The 14,109-nt window shown below is 38.6% G+C and overlaps 1 protein-coding gene across 1 annotated transcript in view; it reads left to right on the forward strand.

Moving 5' to 3' along the window:
* The window catches only part of DNAH14 (dynein axonemal heavy chain 14), a 333,925-nt gene that overhangs the window by 161,471 nt on the left and 158,345 nt on the right, over positions 1-14,109 (forward strand). Inside the window, exons 37-41 of the mRNA XM_045069521.1 lie at positions 2,430-2,564; positions 6,147-6,362; positions 11,423-11,516; positions 12,756-12,964; positions 13,853-14,105. Of these exons, the coding sequence (XP_044925456.1) occupies positions 2,430-2,564; positions 6,147-6,362; positions 11,423-11,516; positions 12,756-12,964; positions 13,853-14,105 (907 nt within the window). The remainder of the gene's footprint in view (positions 1-2,429; positions 2,565-6,146; positions 6,363-11,422; positions 11,517-12,755; positions 12,965-13,852; positions 14,106-14,109) is intronic.

Here is a 14,109-nt window from a genome sequence, read left to right on the forward strand (position 1 = left end):
TCTATTATCCCCCATCTCTTTTATGCTGATAATTACCCAGGAAGCAGATGAAAGGAAATGGTCTCCTAGGGATGTCCCCATTCAATGACCAGCCCTCCCTGGTAAGGTGTGTGGACAAAGAGAAGGGAAGGGGCGTGGAGTCAGGAATGTCTGAGGTCAGTCTTTGAGAAGGTTGTTCCAGTGATCAATCATATCAGCATGCTATGGATGGCAGGAAGCAGAGGAGGCCCATAAAATATCCTGACCATCGGTTCATGGTTAAGAGACTCTTGGCAATAAAAAGTCAGACAGCAAATAATCCAGAAATCCAAATGACACAAATTTGGTCTCACTGATTGGACGAAACAGCAGTTTCGTAGCTTGAAACAGCGTGATTGTCCGTGAGTCACCACTGACAGCCTCAGAAAGGGGGGGGGGGCGCAGGGCTGGTACAGGATCTGCCAAGAGTATGTGGGCTCATTCGTGCCATGGGCAGCGGGACTTTTCCCACCATGAGACAGGAACCTGGAGCGCGACAGTAGTCCCTGCATCCCAAACACATGGCCCCTTACTTTGTGCGTCGGTGACGGAGAACGCGTCGCCATGTGCAGGGTGACGTTGTGTCAGGACTGCGGTCCCAGCAGTCTGGGAAGTCTGGTGTGATCAGCTTGATTCCGGGTCCTCATCATGGGCCCACGAGTAACTCCCACAGATGGTTGGCAGCCCCGACTTGTTTGCACGGTTCCCAGCCCCAGAGAGCGTTATCTTGAATCCTGCAGTCTGTAGTTCCCCAAGGGGCAGACCAAAGAGGTAGGCCACTGCCAAAGCCGGAGTCCGAGCTCTTGCCGGGAGCAGAGCTGACCAGTATGCTTTGTGGGGCCGGCCAGCCTCAGGCAGGATGAGCCACTAGGGGGCGCCACTATGGTGTGAGTGGGATCTTTGCAAGTTGAGGACTTCACTGAACCAGCAGCTTTGCTGGGGAGGTGAGGGTGGGGGTGGCAGGAAGTAATGTTGCTCCCAGGGAACAGTGGCCCCTCTTTCATGTGATGCCATGATGTGGCTATGGCCACTTAACTGTGTTCTTAAAGTTATCCTTTCCATTAGTCATGCAAGCCTTTTGGACCCCTTCCCACCTTGCCAGTTACAGAATGGGATTATCAGACAGAGAATCACCAGACCCACATGAGGGTAGAGAGATTGAAATGGACGTGAAAAATATTTTAGCTTTGTCCATATTTGAATTTTAATGTATTTATTTGGTACATTATTAAAGATAATCATTTCTTTAGGCTTTTGCAGTAGTCTAAAAGAGATGGTGAGGGACTTAGCATCTGACTCTTTCCCCCTTGTCCCAGTCCATATGGGCTGACATAACAAAATACCATCAGTAGGGAGGTTTAAACAACAGATATTCATTTCTCACAGTTCCGGAGGCTGAGAAGTTTAAGATCAAAGTGCTAGCAGATTTTGGTTTCTGGTAAGAGCTCTCTTCCTGGCTTGCAGATGGTCACCTTCTCACTGTGTCTTCACATAGTAGAGAGGTGTTGGATTCTGTTCCCTCTCCCTCTTCCTGTAAGAACACTCCTGTCATTGCAGGCCCACCCTCATGACCTCATCTAAACCTAATCACCTATCACAGACCTCACTTTTAATATTATTGTGTTGGGTGTCAGCCTCAACATTTGAGTTTTAGGGAGATGGCAAACATTCACTCTATAACACCAGTAGTGATTGGGTTGGGCAGAAGAAGACGGGATCAAGAAAATTTTGTAAGAGATGAGGAACTTTGGACATGGGTACCTAGTGGTTTTATTAACAAATCAGGAAATTAGAGAAGCAACAAGTGTGAGAAGAAGGTATAGATTAGATTATGTTGACTTTGAAGATCATGTGAGACATCCAGGAGTAAGTATCTAGTAGACCACCACTGAGATTGCACTCGGGCACATAGAGCCAAAGACTGGAGAAAATAAACACATCAGGAAGTCATTAGAACTCAGGTCATGGTTAAAGATATTCAGGTCGATGAGATTGGTAGGGCCAGTGAAGGGAGAAGAGAGAAAAAGAGAAGGATGAATTAGGGAAGACTAACATGGAAATGACATTGAAAACTCAAAAGACGGAAAGAATAGAGAAAAGGAAACTGAATAAACCATATTACGGAAGCCAATCTTACAGAAAAGTATAGAAATAAAGGAGAATTAGAAAAAGATAAACTGCCAGATGTCAAGAATTGAAAGTTATCCCTTGAATTTTAAAATTGGGAGATTTCTGTTTATTTTGACATTAACCTAGTCAATGAAAATGGAACCCAGGTTATACTAGACTGAACAGTAATTTGAAGGAAGGGTTTGTGGATACAGAGATGTATTTCTAAATAAGCACCTTCAGATTTCAGCTGAAGCATCAGGAAACCAAAATTAAACCATAAATCTGCAATTTTGTTTTAGACTTGCATTGGTGTAATGTTAGTAGGCCCAACTTGTGGAGGAAAGACAACAGTCAGAAGAATTTTAGAAAGAGCATTAACACTATTACCAGTTGAATACATCCTACCACGGAGAAGAAGGGAATCTATTTCACAGGTAAATACTAAATAATGTGTTTCTCTGTTTCTACAGATCTTTATGCTTCCGTAACATTTTATGTCCTATTTATGTAAGTATGTTCTTGTTAAATTTATTGCTAGGAATTTTGAGGTTAGGAATCATTATACTAAATGGGATTATTTTATTTGAATCTCAAACTAGTAATTACTAGTATAAAATAAATCTACTGAATTATATATTTATTTTGTATTTCATCACCCTCATGGACTAGTAATTTTAATTCTAATTGTTTTTTTGGTGATCAATTGAATTATCTTCAAATGACTATAATTTTGTCTCTTGTAGTATTTCTATAATTTATATTCTTATTGCATTGATTAACCTTCTAAAACAGTGTTAACTGTAATAATCTCTTGTTTCTTTATCTGAAATGTAGTTAATATTTCTCCATTTAATATGATATTTGCTCTTTGTGTATGATAAATATTCCTTCATACTTCGGAAATTTCTTCCATTCTCATTATACTTCGATTTTGACTTGGAATTTGTGAAGTAATTTTTCAGAATCTATTTTTATATTTTAATTTGTTAATAAGCTATACTGATAGATTTGCTAATGTTAAATTGTCCTTGAATTCCTAGAATAACTTTTTCTTAATATGTATATATATATTTTTTTCAAAATGATTTACATTTTTATTTTTATTTTTTCAAAATTTTATTTAAATTCTAGTTAATAGCATAATGATGCTTTCAGTAGAATTCAGTGATTCACCACTTACATACAACACCCAGTGCCCATGATGACATGTGTCCTCTTTGATCCCCCTCCCCCATCTAGCCCAGCCCCACCCAGGGCCTCCATCAGCCCTTAGTCTCTTGTGATTTGTTTTCCTCTCTTCCCCTCTTCCCATATGTTTATGTGTTTTGTTTCTTAAATTCCACATATAAGTGAAATCAGATGGTATTTTTACTCCGTATAAAGCTAGATCCCAGTAAACAATGTATACTTCAGTTACCTCATTTGAAGACTCAGCAGTCTATTCGAAAAGTTTTAGAAAGTCAAGTTCTCAGTTCTGCAGGTTTTTGTTTCAGTTAGTGTGCAGTTTCTTAACATTTTTAGCTCTTTATAGAAATGCAGCTGATTTTTGTGTGTTGATGTTGTGTCCTACAAATAATCTGGCTTATGTATTAGCTCTAGTAGTTGTTTCATAGATTTCTTTGGGATTTTCTATATATAGAATCATGTCATATTTAAATAAAGATATTTTTATGTCTCCCTTTGCAATTTGGGTGCTTTTTATTTATTTATTTTTTTCTCACCTAATTATCAGGCTAGGACTTTCAGTACAGTGTTTAATAGCAGTGGTGAAAATGGAAATTCTTGCCTTGTGCTTGATTTTAGGGAGGCTTTCAGTCTTTTCCCATTGAGTAAGAGGTCGTCCATGGGTTTTTCTTCAAATACATACCAAGTAGTGGAATTGCTAGATCATTAATTAACCATCAGAGAGAATTAGGGTCACTTTCTTTGGAGAGAAAGACCTCTCCTAAAACTCTTTGGTGTTAACAGTCCAAAAATTTAAATAATTGTGCTATAGTTAATGCCTTTAAGAAGCCACACTGGAGGGCGCCTGGGTGGCTCAGTGGGTTAAGCCGCTGCCTTCGGCTCAGGTCATGATCTCAGGGTCCTGAGATCGAGGCCCGCATCAGGCTCTCTGCCTCTCTGCCTGCTTGTGATCTCTCTGTCAAATAAATAAATAAAATCTTTAAAAAAAAAAAAAAAAAAAAAAAGAAGCCACACTGGATTCTTTTCAGATTTCAGGGAGAAAAGGAAAAGTAGATATTTCTTTTATTTTTAAAAGATGAGTTTTCATGAGAGACAGAGAGAAAGAGAGGCAAAGGGAGAAGCAGGCTCCCCACTGAGCAGGGAGCCTGATGTGGGACTCATCCCAGGACCCCCAGGATCATGACCTGAATCGTACTTTCAATGTGCTGTTGCATTCAGTTTGCTAGCACTTTCTTGAGGATTTTTTCATCTCTATTCATAGGCATACTGGTGTCTCATTTTCTTATGGTGTCTTTGTGTGGATTTGGTATCAGGATAATAATTCTAGCCTCATAAAATGTGTTAGGAAGTAGTCTCTCCTTTTCCATTTTTTGCAAAAATTTGAGTAAGATTGGTGTTAATCCATTTTCAGGTGTTTGGTAAAACTCATCTGCCATATGATTTTGAACTTTCTTTCTTGAAGATTTTTATTACTCTCTGCTTGTTACAGATCTGTTGGGATTTTCTATTTCTTCTTGAGACAGTTTTGATAATTTTTGTTATTTCTAGGAATTTATCTGCATCCTATAGATTATATAATTTGGCAAACAGTCATTCATAGTGTTTTCTTATAACCCTTTTAATTTCTGCAAGGCACTAGTAGTGTCCATAGTTTATTTCTGATATTATTTATTTATCTTTTTAATTTAGTGATTATTCCCTTTTTTATTGAGGTATAATTGGCATATAGCATCGTATTTTTTCAGGTGTACAACATCTGACATTTATATATATATTATATATATATATGTATAACTTGACATATATATTGTGAAATGATAGTTACCATATCACAGAATTAATAAAGTGCTTTGCATCCCCATGACTTATTTATTATATAACTGGAATTTTGAACCTCTTGATTCCTTCCATCTATTTTGGTCCCCTTCCCAATACCTTTCCCCTCTGGTAACCACCAATATATTCTCTGTATCTATGAGTCTTGGGTTTGTTTTGTCTTTTAGATTCCACATATGAGTAGTGTATATAATTGTCGAACCACTATATTGTATACCTGAAACTAATATAATGCTGTATGTTAACTACACTGGAGTTAAAATGAAGAAAAAAGACAATATTAAGTCTTCTGATCCATATATGTATATATATATTTATTTATTTTTTTATTTTTATTTTTTTTAATTTAAATTTTTTATTTTTTATAAACATATATTTTTATCCCCAGGGGTACAGGTCTGTAAATCACCAGGTTTACACACTTCACAGCACTCAAAAAACACATACCATATATGTATATATTTTATAGATACAAGTCCTTTATCAGGAACTATGATTTACAAACACTTTCTTTCATTTTGTGACTTGTCTTTATTTTCTTGATGGTGTCCTTTGAAACACAAAAGCTTTTAACCTTGATGAAATTCAGTCTATTTTTTCTATGTTGTTACAAATAGAAAGATTTTATTCTTCTTTTATTGAGTATTTGATTCCATCATACGTATACACGTGTGTGTGTGTGTGCCTGTGTGTCTATAACACCGCGTCTTACTTACCTTTTCATCCATCAGTGGACACTGAGATTGCTTCTATGTTTTGGTCAGTGTAAATAATGTTGAAATGAACATAGAGGTGCATAGAACTTTTCGAATTAGTGTTCTTGTTTTCTTCAAATACATACCAAGTAGTGGAATTGCTAGAGAATTAGGGTCACTTTCTTTGGAGAGAAAGACCTCTCCTAAAACTCTTTGGTGTTAACAGTGCAAAAATTTAAATAATTGTGCTATAGTTAATACCTTTAAGAAGGATTCTTAAAGGATCTGGATTCTTTTCAGATTTCAGGGAGAAAAGGAAAAGTAGATATTTGTGTTCTAAATCCAAAGTGTATCACTGTTGGTGAACTATATGGACAACTGGATGCTAATACTATGGAGTGGTCTGATGGGCTGTTAGCAGCAGCAGTTCGAAATTACGTATATCTCAACACTGCAAGGAGCTCAAAGAAAGACAGTGATTTAGAACTGAGATCAAGAATCTCAGATGCATCTAATGTGAGTTAATATGGAACAGTTACTTTCATTTGACTACTGTAGATTCTGTTGTTATTTAAAGATTGATATTTAAGCATTATTAGGCACTTAGCAGTATAAAAGTAAACTTAAAAATTATAATGATCAGTCTTAAAAAGGAGAAAAATTAAAAGCTATTTAAAAAAACAGAAAATATGACACTGCTTTAAAATGATTGGCAAACAATAAAATGAAAGAGACTGGCTTTTAAAGTAACCCAGAGTTGGGTAGGTGTTAAGTGGAGGATGGTCTAGTGATTCTGTCACGACCAGTGTACCTTACAAATTAACAAGGTATGAAAACACTTCGCTGGAAAGGTGAAAAAGTTTTTGATACAAAATTCATCACAAAATCAACACAAATAGCAAACAAAACTTTGAATGTTATATTCTCATTAGTTATAAGTAGAAATTACTGGTAAATTTCATTAGCCAAAATATATTAACAGAAGAATGGCATTTAGGAACCAAACAGATAAGCAAAGTTGGTTTTTTTCTTAAAGTTTTTATTTCAATTCCAGTTAGTGAACATGCTGTATAGTATTAGTTTCAAGTGTACAATATAGTGATTCAGCAGTTCCATCCCTCACCAGGTGATCATCACGACAGGTGCACTTTTAATGCCCTTTCCCTATTTCAGCTGCCCTCAACCCAACTCCCCTCTGGTGACCATCCGTGTGTTTTCTCCAGAGGTAAAGGTCTGTTTCTTGGCTTGTCTCTTTCTCTCTCTCTTCTCCCCACCACCTGCTTTTGCTTATTTTTTTCTTAAATTCCAATTTGAGTAATGTATAGAATTGTTGAACCCCCATTATATTGTACACCTGAAACTAATATAACACTGTATGTTAATACACTGGAATAAAATGAAAAAATATAAAGTCTTCTAGTCCATATTTATGTATATATTTTTCGAGATACAAGTCCCTTATCAGGGACTATGATTTATACACTCTTTCATTTTGTGACTTGTCTTTATTTTCTTGATGGTATCCTTTGAGACACAAAAGTTTTTAGCCTTGATGAAGTTCAGGCTGTTTTTTCCTTTGTCACTTGTTTTTTTATATCATATCTGAAGAAAGCTTTGTAAAATCAAGGTCAAAAAGCTTTCTTCTATGGGGCACCTGGGTGGCTCAGTCATTAACCATCTGCCTTCAGCTCAGGTCATGATCCCAGCATCCTGGGATAGAGCCCCATATCAGGCTCCCTGCTCAGCAGGAAGCCTGCTTCTCCCTCTCCCACTCCCCCTGCTTGTATTCCTTCTCTCACTGTGTCTCTTTCTGTCAAATAAATAAATAAAATCTTTAAAAAAAAAAAAAAGCTTTCTTCTATGCTTTTTGGTAAGAGCTTTGTAGTTTTCACTTTTATATTTAGGTCTTATAGTCTATTTTGGGTTGATTTTTGTGTTCAGTATAAGGGAGGGATCCCAATTCATTCTTTTGCTTCTGAATATCCAAGTATTCCAGAACTATTTGTGGAAAAGACCATTCTTTCTCACATTGAATTGTCTCATCACTCTTGTCAAAATCAACTGACGGTAAATGTTGGGATTTCCTTCTGGATTCAATTCTGTTCCCTTCATCTTACATCTCTCCTTATGCAAATGCCACACTTGATGACTAGAGCTTTGCACTAAGTTTTGAAATAGAAAGCTCAAGTAGTTTTTAAGATCTTGACAACTGATTCTAAAATGTATCTGGAGGAACCAAGGTCTCTGATATTCCTGAATTAAAAAAAACCAAAGGAAGAGTCTCATGGTGAGATCTGCCAGATGTCAAGAATTATTACAGAATTAGGGTACAACAGTGTGCTGCTGGTGCAGAAAAGGATGGCAGTTCTGAATTATTATGTCCCTATGATGTAATGTAAAAATGTGTAGAGAAAACAGAATTTTGTAGAGAAATTGATAAATCATTTCTAGTATGAGATTTTACTGCATCTTTCTCAGTAATTGATAGGAAAGGAATATGGTAAAGTGGCTGTGACTAAATTCTTTTTTTAAAGATTTTATTTATGTATTTGACAGAGAGAGATCACGAGTAGGCAGAGAGGCAGGCAGAGAGAGAGAGGAGGAAGCAGGCTCCCTGCTGAGCAGAGAACCCGATTCAGGACTCGATCTCAGGACCCTGGGATCATGTCCTGAGCCGAAGGCACAGGCTTAACCCACTGAGCCACCCAAGTGACCCTAAATCCTTTATACTAATTATCACCAGTTAGAAATGGAAATAGGAAAAATTCAGCTAACAATGGCAAAAATCTATCTAAAATATATTGGAATAAATGTAAAAGAAAGGAATTTGTTATGGGGGTTGCAGGGGGGAAGCAGGAATATCTATATACAATCGGCAAAAATTGAATAAATGGAAGAGATACTGTATTCCTGCATGGAAAGACTTCTGTCCTAAAAATGCCAATCTAGACCAAGCTAATATATAAACATAATATCTTTCCAAGCAAAATCCCACTTTAAAAACTCAAATTAAATGACTTTAAAGTTCATTAGGAAGTATAAACATTCCGAGAGTTCAAAGAAAATCTGGGCAGAAAACCAGAGTGCTTTATATTTCTAAAATGTTCCATATTAATTTTAGAACAGATCCATACTGTAACTGAAACAGTGGAGTACAATATAATACAGTGACCATACTTAAAAATGCTGTATTGTATATTCAGAAGTTGATAAGAGAGTGGGTCTTCAGAGTTCTCACAAGAAAGAAATGTTTACCTATGCATGGTGATAGATGTTAAGTAGACTTACTGTGGCGATCATTTCACAATCTATACAAATATTCATTATATTGCATGCCTGAGACTAGTGCAATGTTGAGTGCTGGGTATATTTCAGGAAAAGATATAAAAAGATAACACTCTCCAAAACCTGAATAAAAACCCTGGAATGTACTAACACAGAAAGGGAACCAGACAGAGTCCAGAAATACATTCCGACGTATGTGAATTTAATATACAACTGAAGTAATATTTCTAATCAGCAGGAAAAGCATTCTTTACTGAATTCACTGTTTATATAGTTTTCTGTTTTCTGATGTGAAAAATGTAGAAAGACACTTACCTCATTCCCTACCCAGAAATAAAATTACAGGGGTGCCTGAGTGGCTCAGTCAGTTAAGCATCTGCCTTCAGCTCAGGTCATGATCTCAGGGTCCTGGGACCAAGCCCCTGCATCTAGCTCCCTGCTCAGTGGGGAGCCTGCTTCTCCTCTCCCTCTGCTCCTCCCCCCGTTCATATGCGCTTTCTCTCTCTCTCTCTCTCTGTCAAATAAATTTTTAATAAAGAAAGAAAATTCCAGATGAAATAGCCAACTAAATATAAAAATAAAATTATAAAAACATAATATTTAGGGGCATATTTTTAGAGTTGGGAAGACCTTAACTAAAGCTGGGAACCCAAAAATCATAAACAGAAGATAAAAATTTTTTTCTGTAAATACAAAAAAATGGTTTGTTTTTTTTTTTCTAAGAGTTACAATAAACATCATTAAAGCAAACCGTAGTCTGGAAGAAAATTTTTCTAGCATCTTAGAGGAATTAGTGGCCCTGCTGTAGATGAGGGCTGTAAAAACAGACGCAAACAAGAAGGAATGGAACAACTAGGGGAACCAGGCGGGCTAAGAGTAGAACGTTGTTGGAGCACATGAAAATTATCGACAGAGGAAAGACGCTTAGCCTAAGTCTTAGTCAAAAACTAAAAATCATAACAATGAGAGCAGCACAGTTTTTCTCAAGTTTTCAAAACATAAGAATATGCATAACTAAAACATTGCGTGTTCACGAAGATATGGAGAAACAAACATTCCTACATCTTAATGGTGGAAGTATTTTTTTTTAAGATTTTATTTATTTATTTGACAGATGTGATCACAAGTAGGCAGAAAGGCAGGCAGAGAGAGAAGGAAGCAGGCTCCCTGCTGAGCAGAAAGCCCAATGCGGGGCTTGATCCCACAACCTGGGACCATGACCTTGGGACCATGACCTGAGCCAAAGGCAGAGGCTTTAACCCACTGAGCCACCCAGGCGCCCCTGTGGAAGTATTATTGTCACAGACTTTGAAAAAGAGATCCAGTAGAATTTATTAAAGATTAAAATCCAGATAATATTTGACCCACAATCCCACATTTTTTAAAAACCGAGGGAAAGAAAAGCAGTAGAGCATAATGACTTATGTGCGGGACTGGTAAATGCAGACTTCTACAATAGAAATAGTCATTCAAAATAACCTTGTACTTGGTCCTCTCCCCATGAGCCTTGAGAACTAGAAGTGGCCGGTTACTGTGTGTTGGGCCGCGAGGCCCTGGCTGAGACGTGCGGCTCACTCCTATGTACAGTCTTTGTCTCTCTCTGTTCTGTTGAGCCCCTCTGCGCCCAGGGCATGGCTCCCATGTTTGGTGGGCTTCCCCTCGTCTTGCGGGCAGAGAGAGCCAGTGCTACTCAGCTGATGATATGGGACTCAGATCTGCTGAGGAGATAAATAATAAAGTCCTCCAGATAATTAAGACTTAACTGTATGCGTAGATCAGAATTTCTTGGGATTAGTGTGAGAACAGCCTGTATTTGTGTCACCTGGGGAATGTCATTACAGATGGGGCTTCCTGGCCTCCACTGCCAACCCGTTCAGTCAGAATCTCCAAGGATTCTGTTAGAGTCTGCGGTTTAGCTGATCCTAAAGTTAAGTCTTCTGTACCCTAAAATTTTAAAACTACTATGAAGGAGGGGGAAAATATGCACCAGAATGCCCACACTGATTCTTTAGAGATGGTGGAAATTCAGAGAACATCTGCTTTCTTTTTTGTGTTTTATGGTATTATTTTAATGTTCCACAAGCATGTACTAACTGTGCTGGGGAAAAAACTAAAAGAATTCTCTAAAAGAAAACGGCCTGTGCCACACTGCACTGGTTACATGGAGGTCTTCCAGGGCCAGAACCTTCTGCCTTTCCCATGTTTATACTCAAGAGAACATATGGATATATAGTGCATTGGAATTGGAAAGTGTGATTAAGCAAGTTAATATTACTGATTACATATTTTAGGTTTTCAAACTTGATTTCTCTGATGCAGCAGATACTGACATTAATATATTTGAAATGGAGGTGGGAAAAGATGTTAACATTCCGGAAAATCAGAGTAAGTGTTATTATTAGATTCAATAAAGTGATTGATTAAAATAGATGAACTGAACTAAATGAGCTTTATTTCTATCTTTAAAAGCATTTTTAATTTGTGATATTTTGTTGTTGTACTATGTATTTTTTCCTCATTTGTTTATATAGAATTTGTGTAGCGTTACCACATACTATGGGGCATTCATCTATAATTATACTATAAAAGCAGCAGGTCTGGTCTAACCCTTTCAGTTTATAAATGCACATTAATATCTCACAAGAACCAAGTAGATATTAAAGGTAGAAGTACTATTGTGTGGAACCCTGCAGTAGCGTTGCCTCTGAAGTGGGACTCAAGGGACTCTGCCTGTTCCCAGGCCAAGTCCTACCACCCAAACATCCTCCTCTAGAAAGGATTGCACACCCGGCACTTGGCGGTGTGCGGGGGGACAGAGAGCGTCAGGGTGCTGGTGGAGCCCCCCAGGGCTTTCACGGCTCAGGGCTGACCCTCTAGCTACACATTCGCACTAAAGGAGGCTTCTGCTGCTGCTTCTGCTTTTCCTCAATGGTTGTGTGACCCTACCTCATGTTCAGGTTGGAGAGCATAGTCCTTAGGCACAGCAAACCCCCTTCCAGGGTATGAAGATGGGCCCCGAGGCAGGTACTTCAGCAGGTCCAGCCATCTGCGCCTTGGCTCCCCTCCCTTTTCTGCTGGCCTCTCATGTCCTTCCCATGGCTCACTATTTTCTGCCTCCACAGTGACTCCCACACTCCTCCCTTAGCTTGTCCAGTGGGTTTTCTAGAACTGTGGAGCAGGTAGGGCCTGTAGCTATGGACAATGGAGTCAGTGGGGTCACATGTGAACTACTCTGAAATCTGTTTGATTCTTCCTTTGAAGGACATCTGCTTGCCTTTCTTATTTCCCAGAGGTGGCATGTCCAAACAGTGTTCGGGTGGAAGGGGGAACACACAGCCCATATATTATGGAAAAGAGACATCTGGGATCTTTCTCTGATCCAGAATTTAAGGGCTAATTACACAATGCAGTAATCTAAAAACACTAAAACAATGTTTAAAGAATTACTAAGTATGTAGTGTGGGTAGCTATTTTTATTTAATAAATATTAGAGTCTGCATAGTAATGTATTCAGTCTAATGTTTTCTAGGATATCGTTTCCCAAACAAAATACAAAATTTGCAAGCTTGTAAAAAAAAAGTCTGAGGTGATCCTCAGTTACCTCATGAATCTGTTTCTCTGCAGGGTACGACTGGCAGTGGATTGTTTTAGACGGGCCAGTGGATACTTTCTGGGTAGAAAATCTCAACTCCATGCTGGATGATACTAGAACATTATGCCTGGGAAACAGTGAGAGAATTGCCTTAAATGATAAAATACGAGTGATTTTTGAGGTGGACAGTCTCTCTCAGGCCAGTCCTGCTACTGTCAGCCGATGCGCAATGGTCTATATGGTGGGTTTCCAGAAACAAATCCCAGAAAAAAAATGTATAGTTTAGTCACAATCTGCAACATTTTTGGTGACTGGTTTAGCCTTACCCCTGGATTACCAAGGGTGAGGGCAATAGTTCAGTTCTTTGTCCTCTGAAGCCTCCTAACCCAGAAGTGAGTCTGAGTGGACTTAGGCTGTGATGGGATGTCCCCTGCACCAGATAGGACAGGCTGCAGGCAGGGCTGCTTTTCCGGAGAGGAGCCACTACCCTGAACCCTTTTCACTCGATGACCCTTAGGACTCGTGGAACCCAGTACCTAGGAGAGGAGGACGGAAGACTCAAGAGAGACTAGGTTTCTTCTCTCCGGAAATGCATTAGTAGCGTGACTAGCCCTGGGTTCTGACCGACTTAACCTCCCCAGAGCAAAGCTAAGCTGCCTTTCCCCTCCCTGCGGACATATAACCTCAGCACTCCTCCTTCACGTAATCCTCCAGTTGCTTCTAGTCTTGGAAGACCATGGTTACAAAGTACAAATCAGAGACAGGTCATTCTATTTTTTTTAATTTAAATCCAAGTTATTAACATATAATGTATTACTGGTTTCAGAGGTAGAAGTCAGTGATTCATCAGTGCTCATTCCATCACATGCCCCCCTTAATGCCCGTCACCCAGTGACCCCATCCTTCCCCTCCCTCGCCTCCAGCAACCCTCGGTGTGTTTCCTTAGATGAAGAGTCTCTTATGGTTGACACAGGTCATTCTTCAGCTGTGTTGATCAGTTGCACTTTGATGAATGAGGATTCTGAACCATATTGTACCAGGGCAGTGGTGACGTAGAGACGGTTAGAAAGACGATAGACACTGTATTTTTCTTATTTACATAAAATTATCTTGTGCTTTATATTGTTAGGATCCTGTTGATCTGGGATGGGAGCCTTATATGAAGTCATGGCTTTTGAAAACTTCCAAAATTATGAGTCAAACAGGAGTGAGTTGTCTTGAATTCATGATTAAAAATAGTGTAGCAGACGGACTACAGTTTATGAAGAAGCATCAGAAATGTCAGCCATTTCCTGTCCAGGACGTAATGACCGTTATGACTCTGTGCAGAATTCTTGATGCTTTCTTCGACTTCATGGGTAAAAATGGAGGCTTTGGAAAATGTGA

The sequence above is a fragment of the Mustela putorius genome, unplaced genomic scaffold (assembly GCF_011764305.1).
Source record: "Mustela putorius furo isolate JIRA1106 unplaced genomic scaffold, ASM1176430v1.1 tig00003942_pilon_pilon_pilon, whole genome shotgun sequence".
Classification (NCBI taxonomy): domain Eukaryota; kingdom Metazoa; phylum Chordata; class Mammalia; order Carnivora; family Mustelidae; genus Mustela; species Mustela putorius.